The sequence below is a fragment of the Heterodontus francisci genome, chromosome 42, assembly GCF_036365525.1.
Source record: "Heterodontus francisci isolate sHetFra1 chromosome 42, sHetFra1.hap1, whole genome shotgun sequence".
Classification (NCBI taxonomy): Eukaryota; Metazoa; Chordata; class Chondrichthyes; order Heterodontiformes; family Heterodontidae; genus Heterodontus; species Heterodontus francisci.
This window is the reverse complement of record NC_090412.1, coordinates 11,376,902-11,391,154: the sequence shown is the minus strand read 5'-3', so window position 1 is coordinate 11,391,154 and position 14,253 is coordinate 11,376,902. Positions and strand designations below refer to the sequence as shown.

At 39.6% G+C, this 14,253-nt stretch overlaps 1 protein-coding gene across 2 annotated transcripts in view; it reads right to left on the bottom strand.

Moving 5' to 3' along the window:
* parga (poly (ADP-ribose) glycohydrolase a) overlaps positions 1 to 14,253 on the bottom strand; it is a 197,566-nt gene that overhangs the window by 147,294 nt on the left and 36,019 nt on the right. For both annotated transcript variants that reach the window (XM_068020563.1, XM_068020562.1), the window contains exon 8: positions 12,907 to 12,981. In XM_068020563.1, coding sequence (XP_067876664.1) covers positions 12,907 to 12,981 — 75 coding nt within the window. The remainder of the gene's footprint in view (positions 1 to 12,906; positions 12,982 to 14,253) is intronic.

Below are 14,253 nucleotides of genomic sequence, written 5' to 3'. Positions count from 1 at the left end.
TTCAGTCAATTTGATTCACTCCACATGATATCAAGAAACAGGTAAGTGCACTGTCGAGCAGTGTAAATGGGGCAACTTAACTCTTTTGCAGGTTTGTGTACCGAATTATGGTATCAGTTGTACTCCAGATATTAAGAACTATCTGTGCTATAATACAATCTACAGATGGTTGTAACTTAAAATACTATTTCACAAAGGACAACTTTTCTTTCAAAACTTTCCTTATCTGTGCTTGAAACAAAGTACACGAAATATATATCTTGCCCTCTGTAAAATAATGCTCATTTTGCAGCCGAGTGCAGACCTACTTCTATGGGTCTGGTAACAAAAGTTGCAAAAAAACAATAGTAACTCCAATTAAAATGAATGACAGCATGTTTACAAACTTGTATCTCTGGGATGTCTTGATCAAATTTTTTCTTTGCACAGTTTACTAATTTAATCTGCGAGCTGCAGTGCAAATGGACTTCATCACTGTCAGACTGATTAAGAACACTGCATGTTAAATATCTGTCTCAGTCCTCTCAGTTGAATTTGTTGAAATAAACATCATTTTATTCTGCATGGATGTTTACGCTTTAGAACTGCCAATAGGATCAGGTATTTTAGTAGCGTAGATATGAAGGTATATTTTCACATCTGTAAAGCAGATGTTTGCTGTTCAGAACATTGATCTCAAAATTAGTTGAGCAAACAAAATTCTATTATGAACTGCATTTTACAACTGGTATAAAAGCAAAATACTGCGGATGCTGGAAATCTGAAATAAAGACAAGAAATGCTGGAAATACTCAGCAGGTCTGGCAGCATCTGTGGAGAGAGAAGCAGAGTTAACGTTTCGGGTCAGTGACCCTTCTTCGTAAGTTCCGAAGATGGCAGGTGTTGTCGAAGAAGCCTTGGTGAGTGGCTGTACTGCATCTTGCATACGGTACACACTGTTGCCCCTGTGTGTCGGCGCAGAGGGAGTGAATGTTGAAGTTGGTGGATGGGGTGCTGATCAAGTGGACTGCTTTGTCCTGGATGGTGTCAAGCTTCTTGAGTGTTGTTGGAGCCACACTCATCCAGGCAAGTGGAGAGTATTCCGTCTTACTCCTGACTTGTCCCTTGTAGATGGTGGACAGACTTTGGGAAGTCAGGATGAGAGTTACTCGCCTTAGAATTCTGGTTCTCTTGTTGAGCTTGGTTGCAAAACAGCTTCAACGTTCAAAGTTTTTACTGCTAAGACACTTCCTCCAAGGTCCCTGGGAAACGTGAGTTTCATCCAAGTATCAAGTCAGAGTCAAAAGCTGGAGATTTTTTCTTGTGTACTCTGAGAACATGGTGCAGCATAAGAAAGATGAAAAAAAATTGAATTTATACAATTTCTTACCATATCTCTCAGAAGTGCCTCAAAGGGTTTCATATACTTGGAAGTGCAGTCACTGTTGTGATTTAGACAAATTTTGCAGCCATTTTGCAAACAGCAGTTAATCTGTTTTTTTGATGGTGTTGGTTGGGGGAAGGTGATAGCTAGGGTAGGAGAAACTGCCTAAGAATTGCCTTAAAAGTATAATTAAAATGGAGTCAATAGATTGAATGCTAGAAAAGGGCAAAAACACTCCTTACCAGAGTTAGAAGTCATCGAGGCTACTAGCCCAGGGATGGCTCATTAGGGGACATAAAGATGCCCCATCTTATCTGGACCTGTGTGAGACTCTTTAAGAGCAAAGACCTGAGAAGCTAAAGTAGACAATAAATTTGTAATCAGCGACCAGTTAATGCTGTGATGTAATCGTACTGTCTGTGTAACCTCTTATTCATTTTGTCAATTAATACCAATAATTATTTGCATATTTGATGCTTAAGTGTTGTTAACAATGATGCAATGCTTAATAAGCAATTGTTAGTTTATTATTTTATTGTCTGACTACATCTTTTGACAATTGATAAGACTGAATTAATTCCTTCATTCAGTAGCTTTTGTGAATCCTGATGTTGGTTAGTAATACAAGTGTTAATATATGCTCAACTGGTTGATGCCTGGCAATATTGTCATTCTGTTCCCCCCAGCATTTCTTAAGGTCCTAAATACACTGCTGTTTGTGGGAACTTGCTGTGCACAAACTGGCTGCTGCTTTTCCTACATTACGACAGTAACTACACGTCAAAAGTATTCCACTGGCTGTAAAGCACTTTGGGATGTCCAGAGATCCTGAAGGGTGCTATATAAATGCAAGTTTGTTCTTTCTTTCTTAAACTTTAGCATATTAAAATGAGATGTACTGTACCAATTTTAACCCGAAAGAGTCAGGTCTCAGTATCGTCATTGTGGGCTGTCTCTCGATGAGGATAACGTCTACTCAGGGTCACGAGTTTCTGCCATGGGTCTTCATGAGATCTCAGCATATTTCCATGTTTAAATTGGTAGAAGACACTGGGAAACTGTGTACATTCCACTCCGAAAACTTACTGCAAAGTAGAGTAATTGCTAGCCCCGGACTGCATAACCTAAGATGCACACTCTGATAAAAGGCCATCAACCTGAAATGTTAACTCCGTTTCTTTCTCCATGGTTGCTGCCTGCCCTACTAAGTATTTCCTGCACATCCTGTTTATATTTAAGACATACACTCTTCATTCACATGAGGCACAGTTCACTCATGGGCAGCCTGATACAAATGTTGAAAGGGAAGCAGTATTCAAAAAAGTATGAACTTCAATAACTTCTTTGTTCAGTCTGGGAAACAATTTAAAGCCATTCAGCAAAAATACATACTACCGGGCTGAGTAAAGCTGCACTCTCAGTGTTACGGACAGGGGGGAGATTGGGTGGATGATTCCACTTTTCACTTCTCAACTGACCATAGACAGTGTTTTTTTTTCTGAAAGTGTTTTAGTCCGAGTGTTTGAGTGGTCAAATAAATAGACAAACGACAGGTTTTCTCGTAGGATTAAAAGAAAGATAAATTATTTATTCAACAATACCCGGAAAATATTTGCAACCTCACCCATTCACACACACAAGAAATAGAGATTGGAGGATAGCATGCATTTAAGTCGGATTTTTGTAGAGAGTTCAATTTGAAACCTTGATTTTTCCAGGAGGAATGTTTTAAACAGCGGTGTTCCTTTTCTTGGTTCACTAAAGTATCAGACTCCTCTGGTTAAGATTTAGTCAAAGTTGGTGGTGGAAGTCCTGTTACAATTGCTCAGGTGGGGAGTTTTCAGCATCACCTAGCAGTCTCTGCCTCTGTGTTTTAAAAATGTTACAGCCAGGGACACCTTCTTGGCTGGAATGGACTTCTCAGCTTCCTGGCTTTCTGATTCTGTCTTTCAGAGAGCTTTTTTTTTTTAAAAAGAAAAAAATCTCATCAGGCTTGGTTTTGGTCAGGTGACCATAGATGCTCTCCCCTGGTGTGTTCATAAAATGTCTTTGACTGTGTTGCCATTGCTACACAATGCGGTTTGAACGTGACTTATCTTGATGAAGTGATGTTATGTCCCACCTATTATCTTGGCTTTGAATCCGTGTCTCCCTATCTACAAAATCCTTTGTCAACCCAATTCTTGAAGATAAGAGCTATTTCGCATTGAATGGGCTGTTCAACATTTTAATGTGCCTTCCCAGGACAAGTCCAGACATGATGATGGATTTAATCTCCAATAGTCACTATGTATATGTGCAGTACTGGAGAGGTCACCTGACCTCTTACTCCATCTTGTCTGCAGCAAAAGTGTGTCCATTACTTGGAGGTTAGGTCATCAGTTCATAATTGCTCCAGTTCACATTAGTTTATAACTGTTCCTCGCGTAAGCAAGGCATCAGCCAGTAAAAGGCAGCTGGTCTGGATGGACTCGCAAATGAAAGAAAATTGGAACAGATTTTACATGATCCTTCCACATAATCAACATTACCAGAGTGGCTGTGGAGGGAAGTAGGCCTGGAACGATAGCTGTTCTTAACACAACAAATATCACGGTGTCTCAATACAGCTAGAGTATATTTTCAAAAGCCACATTTTTAAACAGTAAGTACACAGTTTCCCAGTGTCTCCTACCAATTCAAACATTGAAATATGCTGAGACCAGACTCTCACAGGTTAAATTTAAATGACTGCTCTCCGTTTGAAAAATACAATGACAGTCGCTTTTGATTGCAGTATTAAATAAAAAATGACTCGCAAGTACCAATATCATTATTGTTGATCGCATGAGCCTTCAGGCAGACAGTAATTTAAGATAAATCAAAAGAAGCCTTTTCTTCAAGCTACCACAGATTAATAGATGAGATGTAAAGATTTGCCACTGTCCATCACTGGGAATAAACATAACAGAAGGTAGTTTAAGGAGAGAAAATTAGATAATGATAATGTGCAAGGACCTTTAAAGTCAGATTTAATGCGTATTTACAAAGCAGCATTTTTATTCATGTTTTTGGAGTTGCATTTTTAGTATAAGAAAACAGGAAAAAAATCAATGCAAAAATTTAGAGAAAACTGGGTTTTAAAAAGTTTTTATTTTGATTTTTTTATTATGGCTCCAAATACTTAACTGCCACTATGATGGTGGAATAAAACCTTGGAGATAGTGCATATGTGACAAACTGCAATGTGGCTTTTTGTAAACAATGGGCTGAATTTTATCAGCATGCCGCGCCCCACAGTGGCGCGCTGTGAAAGCGGTGGCCTTCCGCCCCCATATTACATGCGGGGGCTGATTTAGGTGGAGGGGGTGGAGCGGCTGCCCCAATGACTTAGAGGGGGCGGCCACCGCATCCCCGGCAATGGCGTCCGGCGCTACCCTGCGGGTGCCAGTGCCATTTTTAAAGGGCTTCAAGCCCTTAACAAAAATTTTACATTTTTAAGGCATATTACTTTTCATTTGTTTTTAATAAATAAGAAGATGGAGGCCCTCTTCCACCGCCCCCCGCAACGGTCTTTTCATTGCCCTTTATTCTGAAAACTTATTTTATTCCCGATCTGAACTTTCCACCCAACCTTTTCACATTTGCCCTTTAACCTCATCCCACCATCCCCACAGCCAATAAAGATCATTTCCCCCGCTCCCCTCCCCACCAGTGGCTCGCCTCGGAACTCCAACGGAGTCCCGAGGGCATGCGATTCAGGGCCGGTTGGAGGTAAAATTGGCGTGGGATGGCCGCTGTCGGCAGGTAAAGTGATTTGCACTTCATTAATGATGATTTAACTATTTAGATTAAGGCCCTGCCGCTTGGCGGCGGGGTGGGGGGCTGCACCGAGGCCTCGCCGTTGCTATCCAGCAGGGCCTTCTTGATGTCGGGGGTCGAGGCTGGCCTCTCCCCAAGAATTTTGCAGGCTCCCCCACCACGACCCCTGATGTCGAAGGGCTCGTAAAGTTCAGTCCAACGTATATGTAACCCAAGTCGATCTTTGATAGATGACCTCAGTGTTCACTAACCTATTAGCATGTTAACTATTAATGTACTACCTCCTTGGTCTATACCTAACTATGAATAGAAGTCTGGCATTTGTTGCAGTATGAAGAATATAGTCCCTAGAGCACAACCCAAAGAATATCTAGCTCCCCTTGCAAAAACCTATGTTTACTACTTTTACTTCCTGGTTCAATAAGTTTCAGAGATGCTTGTGCAATGTCTCAGTGACATCATTGTACAACATATATGCTGACATCATGGAAATGGTGGACATGCTTCACTAGACCTGATTTTTGGCCAGAACACAATGGAAAATCTGGGGGAATTTATCTCAAATCAGAGAGAAAATCTGTTTTTACAATTCACCACAAAAAAGAAAAATGCAAATTTATCAACAGAAATTGGTAAAAACTGATTTTAACGATCCTAATGATGTGCAATTGACTTTTCGTCAATAAAATAACTGAACAGATGTTACATCTGAATAATCTAGCAAAAACAATTCTTGGCTAATTTTCAGCAATCAGATGTTTATTTAGATTCCCATCCATCTGCTACTAGTGCTCACTGCTTAAAATGGACATGTTTGAGTGAATGCGATTTGCCTGCTATGATGGCTGGTATAATGTTGCATGCTTTCTCTGATTTTCCCAACCCCAGTTCACATCAGCACTGTTCTCTGATTTTCTTCTCCCAGCTCACGATGGTACTCCTCTTCCCTGATTCTCCCAAGGGATATGAGGATAGGGAAGGAAAGTGGAGTTGAAGTAGAAAATCAGCCATGATCTTACTGAATGGCACAGCAGGTTCACAGGGCTATATGGCCGACTCTTGCTCCTATAAACTTCTGTTCTTAAGTTCTCTTTACCCCTACATGTTGCTCCCAGAGGAAATGAAACTTACCTGCATGCTGTTGGCAGTATTTTTGTAGATCAGGAATTTGTGTACACAACGTATAGCGGACTTTGAATTTCTAGTAACGGAAGGGGAAAACTGGGAAGCTCCATTGACTTTAATCTGCAAATCCAGACAGGCAGACACTACGTCTGAAACGCAGTCAGATGCAACTCGTACAGAACTGGGGATGTTAATGCTTCGGTGCACCTCTGTTAAATCTATGCCAACATTTATTAAGTTATTGATTAGGAATTGTAGAAATCTATAAAGCCATGAAATTGCCATTGCAGAATCACAGAATTGTTATAGCGCAGAAGGAGGCTATTCAGCTCATTGTGTCTGCATCGGCTCTCCAAAAGAGCAACTCACCTAATGCCATTTCTCCATCTTTTCCCTGTAACCCTGCACATTCTTCCTTTTCAGATAACAGTCTAATTCCCTTTTGAATGCCTCGATTGAACCTGTCTCCACCACACTCTCAGGAAGTGCATTCCAGACCTTAACCACTCGCTGTGTGAAAAGGTTTTTCCTCATGTCGCTTTTGCTTCTCTTATCCATTACTTTAAATCTATGCCCGCTCGTTCTCAATCCTTTCATGAGTGGAAACAGTTTCCCCCTATCTATTCTGTTCAGACCCCTCATGATTTTGAATACCTCTATCAAATCACCTCTCAGCCTTCTCCAAGGAAAAAAAGTGTCCTAACTTCTCCAATCTAGCTCCATAGCTGAAGTTCCTCATCCCTGGAACCATTCCCGTGATTCTTTTCTGTACTTTCTCCAATGCCCTCATATCTTTCCTAAAGTGCGGCGCCCAGAACTGGACGCAATACTACAGTTGAAACTGAACTAGTGTTCAACATAACTTCCTTGCTCTTGTACTCTATGCCCCTGTTAATAATAGTGTAAAGCATTTTGTTGGTGGCAACTATGCAATAGCCTCTTAATTTGAACACATTTTGTCTTATCCAACAAATTCTCGAGATTTGTATTCAGTGCACTTTAATGAAGTACAAACTACTAAGTAAGCACATCTGTTTCTGCCTGAATAAATGGAGCACAGACAATTAGAATCGTTACAGATTTTTAGCCTTCTTCTGAGGGGGACATGAGCATTCCTTTTCTTACTGCTTTTATGAATGCTATCAATGTGCCTAGTTAAATGCAAATTACAAAACCTAAAAGCAAGTGCAAATATTTAAAATGCCATTTCAGTTTTGAGAGAACATACCTCAGTTTTGAAAAAAATGTGTTATATTCTCTCTTCTGTAAAAGCTGTAGTGAGTTAATTAATTTCAGTTCACATTGACAAATTAATCATCCTCCCAGGAAACTACATTCAAATGCAGTAAAATACGTGGTCATTTACTCGTCCTTGTACACGGGAGGGAGTCTGTGGGTTGAAAAAGATTCAGATACAAAATCCATTTGCTCAGGATCAATATGAATTAGGTTTTCACTGCCAAATTAGATTTGCATTAAATGCTACATCTAGCATACTTGAATAAAAGATTAACTATATTGAATTTATACTTATAATACTGATATTCAGCTATTATTCCAACATTTGGAATAAGTGAACTCTGCCAGTTTACACTGCTCAAACTTTACACAAATGTGTTACTTCATATTCAAATTTTTTGAGTAATATTTCAAAATGCCTTCTGATAATATGTGTGCATTATTCCCCATTATTTATTTATTAAGCTCCTTTTAGTGTGAAAAATTATTGTGGATTTAAATTAAAGGCTTACACATTGTAATATAGCAAAATGCTACAATTGAGAGCTGCAGAATGTAGAATACTGGTAACTCAGAGGGAAGGGCTTAAATACTGAGGTTAAACTTCAGCATCACTTTGCATCTGTCAACATTAAGCAAATTCATTTATGGAGAAAATAGTTTGTTTCATCTTGTGTGTCATAGTTCTTCATTATGACAGGCTTCAGCTTAAAAGGGTAAAAACATTATGGATGATAATGTGAACTGGTATTAAAGCATCTGGCAAATCCTTACCAAGAACCATCATCATTTTTATTTAAAGGTAGTAGAGTGTGCAGAGTGAAAGCATTGGGTTTCTGTAATTTTAAAAGTATCCACATTTTGAAAAACTAGCCAACACTTGCATGAAAGCTGCTAACATTTCTATTTGCCTCTCCTCTTCTGATCATTTAAAATATTTTTAATTTTATATTAAAAAGTTGATAAGCAAGTGGCAATAATTCAATTGAGCTGATCTGAAGTCAACATCATCATCAACATATGACCAAAAGCTTGAAGAACTGGGGAATGGGAAGAACCGGATTGCCCTACAAAGTGCTAGCATGGATTTGATGGACTGAATGGCCTCCTCTGTGCAATAATGACTCTATAAAGAGGTAGGTTTTAAGGAGCATCTTACAGGAGTTAAGAGAGGAAGAGAGGTGGAGAGATTTAGGGAGAGAATTCCAGATCTTGGGGCCTCAGCAGCTGAAGGCACAGCCGCCAATGATGGAGCATCTAAAAACAGAGATCGTCAAAAGCCCAGCATTGGAGGTGCGCAGAGATCTCATACGGCAGTAGGGTTTGAGGAGGTTACAAAGACAGGGAGGGGCATGGTCATGGAGGAATTTGAAAATAAGGATGAGAACTTTTTCAAAATCGAGGAATTACTTAACCAGAAGTTAAAGTAGGTCAGTGAGCACAGAGATGAGGGGCGAACATAACTTTGTGCAAGTTAGAATACAGGCTGTGCAGATTTAGATGAGCTTAAGTTTATGGAGGATAGAAGATGGGAAGCCGGGTAGGTGTGTGTTGGAATAGTCAAATCAAGGGATAACACAGGCATGGAGGAGGGTTTCAGCAGCTAATGAGTTGATACCGGGCAGAGTCGGCGATGTTACGGAGGTGGAAATAGGCGGTCTTAGTGATGGTGCGGATATGTGGTTGGAAGCTCATCTTGGGGTCAGATACAACACCAAGGTTGCAAACAGTTTGATGCAGGCTCAAACAGTTGCCAGGGAGAGGGATGGAGTCAGTGGCTAGGACAAAAGACAATGGTTTTACTCTTCCCAATATTTAGTTGGAGCAAATTTCTGCTCATCCAATAATGCATGTCAGAGAAGCAGTGTGACAATTTAGAGAGAGTGGAGGTGTCGAGAGAGGTAGAGCGGGTGTCGTCTGCGTACATGCGGAACCAGATGTTGTTGTGTTTTTGGATGATGTTGCCGAACTGGCAGCCTGCAGATGAGAAACAGGAGGGAGTCCAAGGACAGAGCCTTGGGGGACACCAGTCGTAATGGTGTGCAAGTGGAAACAGAAGCCATTGCATGTGAGTCTCTGGCTACAACTGGATAGATAAGAATGAAATAAAAACAGAAAGTGCTGGAAATACACAGCAGGTCTGGCAGCGTCTGTGGAGAGAGAAACAGAGTTAATGTTTCAGGTCTGTGACCTTTCAGCAGAAAGATGAGAATGGATCTAGGCAAATGCAGTCTCACACAGCTGGATGACGGAGGAGAGGCACTGGAGGAGGATGGTGTGGGCAACCGTGTCAAAGGTTGCAGACAAGTTGAGAAGGAATAGTTTACCATGATCACAGTGACATGGGAGGTCATTTGTGACTTTGATAAGAGGTGCTTTACTACTGTGACAATGATAGAAACCTGACTGGAAGGATTCAAATATGGAGCGCTGAGATAGTTGGACACAGATTTGGGAGGCGACAGAACATTCAAGGACTTAAGAGGAAAGGGAGGTTGGAGATGTGGTGAGAGCTTGCAAGGACAGAAGGCTCAAAGGTTGGTTTTTGAGGGGAGGGCTGATAATGGCAGGTTTGAAGGGGAGAGGGACAGTACCTGAAGATATAAAACTAGTAACATTATCAGTTAACATGAGTGCCAGGAAGTAATACTAGAGTAGCTTCTGAAAATCAATTCATAGAGACTATTAAATTCAATTTACTAACAGGTACTTCATGTTACTGTATCATGCAGGCATCTTTCTTCTCATACATTAAACTTTTAGATTTCTGACTGTTCCCAGCAGGTAGAATACAGCGACAGTGGTAAAGAAAATGATCATGAAGGTGTGCATCATGTTACAGGCTGTATCCCAATATTTTTTTTCAGCAATGGATCACCATGAAATATATTAAGCTTTCAGTTCTACATGGCGCTTCATAACCTGCAAACAGCTAGTACCTGTCTATAAACTACACAGTACTAACACAGAAGAACACTGAAACCCTCAGGTTCTGACTTATGCTGAGGATACATCTGGAAGCAACTGCATATTTTGCACAGAACCAATCACAACATAGTGTAAATCAGTTCATGGACAATTGATTAAAGAGGGCATTTAACTGAAGGGAAAACTAACATATGTATTTAAGAAGTTAGATAAGCATTTGTGAGAAAATAGAATAGAGGGCTATGCTGATGGGGTTAGATAAAGTGGGACGGGAGGAAGCTCGTGCGGAGCATAGATATCAAGGTAGATCAGTCGGGTAAATGGCCTTATTTCTGTTCTGTAAATTTTAGGTAATTCTATGCCATGCTCTGTCATGATTCGCTGGCTGCTTACTGTTCAGCTTTCAGTTAAACAGAATCTGACTAACTTGCTGCATGTTTCTAGCATTTTCTGATTTATATAATTCTGATTTCCAACATTTGCAGCTTATTCTTTTTAAAGGCAATCATTTTAACCCTATATGCATAGAGTACGAGCAAAAAGCTGAGGTGGGGGAAGAGGAGGAAAACAACCTTATCCTTCAGTCTAACTATGAGATAGCCAAAGAACTTGCAGCTATACTGAATAGTTACATAATGTATGTTCTTATTACTTTGAACCATTTTAAATTTCAGATACATTTTCCTGATAATATGCGTAGCCACACACACACACACATATTGTACAATCAAATGTCTCTCAAACTCAAGAATTGTCCATCAATAATGCAAATACTTACCTAATGGTTCTAAAAAATTTAAAAGAAAATGCACACAGGAAATTAAATCAGCATGTTAACGTTGCACTGAGAAAATTATAAAATGTTAATGGACCATCTGCATTTTATGGGGATTTTGACAACTTTAATGACAGTCAATAGAGATCCTGCTCTCTGGGGCTTGTGTACCTTCTGTTGTTTGACCTCTTCCAACATTGGAATTTCTATACATGTACAGTAGAGCTTGATAAATGTTAAGCGATGTGAAAATGAGTGTTATCGTTGGATTAGTCCTGCTGTATCATGGAAAGAGAACAGCAGTTGGATTCAGTATGGAATTCTCAAATAGTATGTCAATATGCGAGAAATATTACATTTTCTCAAATGCAGAACTTACAGGTATTAAGTTAAATCTTTGGCTGCACTGGTAAGTCTACATTTAGTTACCTCAAGGATAGCTACATACTGTATCTCATACCGTACACAACTGTGATTCACATCCACAATGATTTACTGGGGAAAGCAAGAAAGGGGTTGACTAACGAGGATTGAGAAAGTATAAAGAACAATTTACAATACTCAAGAATGGCATGGAATCATATCAAGCTCTCCATTAGCGAGTAGTGTAATACACAAGGAACAGAGTCATAAGAGAATACTTTTGCATAGAGCTTCAAGTAATTCTCCCCTTTTAACTAAATAGAATCCATAAAGTAACTCCATTCAAACTATATTGGTTAACTACCTGAAATTCCAACAATCCCCTTGTGTTTCTGAAGCTTGATAGCATTTGCTTTAAAAATACATAATGACAAAAACGAACAAATCTGAACACAGCAAAATTCAATTTACACATTTCATAAATGGCATGTAAAATTCCAAACCAAAGCAGGGAACTAATTACTCCTGATAATTCAAAGTTCTTCTGCACTAAAATATTTGCATTATCCAATAATGTAAATTAACATAATACAGCAAAGTGAGCATTTAGTGCTTTACAAAATGAATCATATAATTTGCACTGTAAATCACCAACTTTCAGGCCTTAACTATTGTTGTCATTGGCATATTGGCCCTTTATAAATTTATACATTTCACAGTTTCTTCTAGCTGCACTCAATATGCATTCCTAGAAAAAGATTTAAGAGAACAGACCAAGAGGTTTAGAAAACCTCATGTGTTTAAAGAACATTAGTTTTCTACCACCCCCCCCCCACTTTGTTTTACTGATTAGAGACTAGTAGCATAGGTAACCACATGCACAGCATACGCTCTCCCCGCACGTCACCACCGATGTTAACTGAACAGCCCATGATGTACAATTTTTAAAATGACTGAATTCCTGGAGGTTTTCTGTGGAAAAGTAGGAGTTACTTTTTCAGAAGAAAATAAAAACATGTTGTGCAAACTGAATGGTTTTGGCAGGGAATGCAGGTTCATCCTCATAGCCACTGAAATTACTAACATACTCATTGAAAGTATCCCAGCTAGGTTTAGTCAGTGTCACCACCATATTAGGAAAGAATACTACTGGAATTATATTGGAACAACCAAAAGCAGGAGAAATACAATTTCCATAAATATATTCAAGCTATGTTGCTCTAATATGGCCACTTAAAAAATGTGCAAGATGGATTTCAAAATTAGACAGTACAGATTCACATTCTTACAACTCCATCATTAATTTTCTTACCTCAGTACAAAGGTAATTCAGGATAGCGAAGTCCCATTTCTTGGCATATGCAGCATTATACTTCAATATTGCATCCTTAAAGAAAGAAAATTTCCAAGAGATGGTTATTTAGCTGGTTTCATTTAAAGAATCCATTCTCTACCTTATCAGTGACAACTGCCACATATATGCCATAACGGAAAGTCCGTGTAATCAGCCAGGAATAGTTCAGGCGCCATGGGTTATGGGAGGAATACACAAAACAAGGCAAGGATGAGCAGTTCAGCGGATGATAGACCAGCAAAGTCAAGTAGAAAGCAGAAAGTCGAAAATGGTTGAATTTTAAAACAAAATGTCTGAAACCACACAGCGTATTCCAGAAAAGAAATTGGTCAATTCAGAATAAAAAACAAAACCAGACAGACAATACAGAAAATCCAAAGATTTTTTAAATAATAGTTAAAAATTCTGATTATAACTAAAAAGAAAGTTGACCAAATTAAAAATGCAGTCCCATGATCTATCTCTCAAGCACTGCTGCATACCATTAAAAGAATGTCCTTCCCTTTTTATTTAACCACAGCAACACTTAAAGATTACTCTGTTTTAGTTTTTTTTTAAATCCCAGTTACTTTCTCAAGGTTTATTGAAGAGCTATGAATATTAGGGAAGATCCCAGCTTAATTCCTTGGCCTGTACTGATCGGAGAGACAGTAGCAGCACTACAGTTAGCCTCAGCATCAATAGCTCGGGTGATGCGAAGACAAAGAAAATCATGATCAGCATCTTGCTGCAATGTAGTTACATAGATATAGGATCAGGACAGCACTGAATTTAATTGTGATGCCTTCCATAGTCAAACAGTCCATCAACAATTACCCTCTTTGCTGGCATAAAAAAAATGGTCATTTAAAATCATATGGCTATGCAGCCCATCGTACCTAGTACTACTTGGGAGGGTTTAAACTAGTCTTGCGGTGGGGGGGGGACCCAAAGCAGTAAACAGTAGTCTCTCCGAAGAGATAGTTGAGGCAAATGTAGAGGTTAAAGCCAGCAAGTCCAGTAGGCAGGCTGGGCAGGAGCAGGACAGGGAGCGTGGAAGGTCTGGTAGGCTAAAATGCATTTACTTTAATGCAAGAAGCCTTACAGGTAAGGCAGATGAACTCAGAGCATGGGATCGGTACATGGGATTGTGATATTACAGCTATTACGGAAACGTGGTTGAGGGATGGACAGGACTGGCAGCTCAATGTTCCGGGGTACTGATCCTTCCGGCGTGACAGAGGTGGAGGTAAGAGAGGAGGGGGTGTTGCACTATTGATTAGGGAGGACATCACGGCAGTACTGAAGAGAGGATATCCCCGGGGG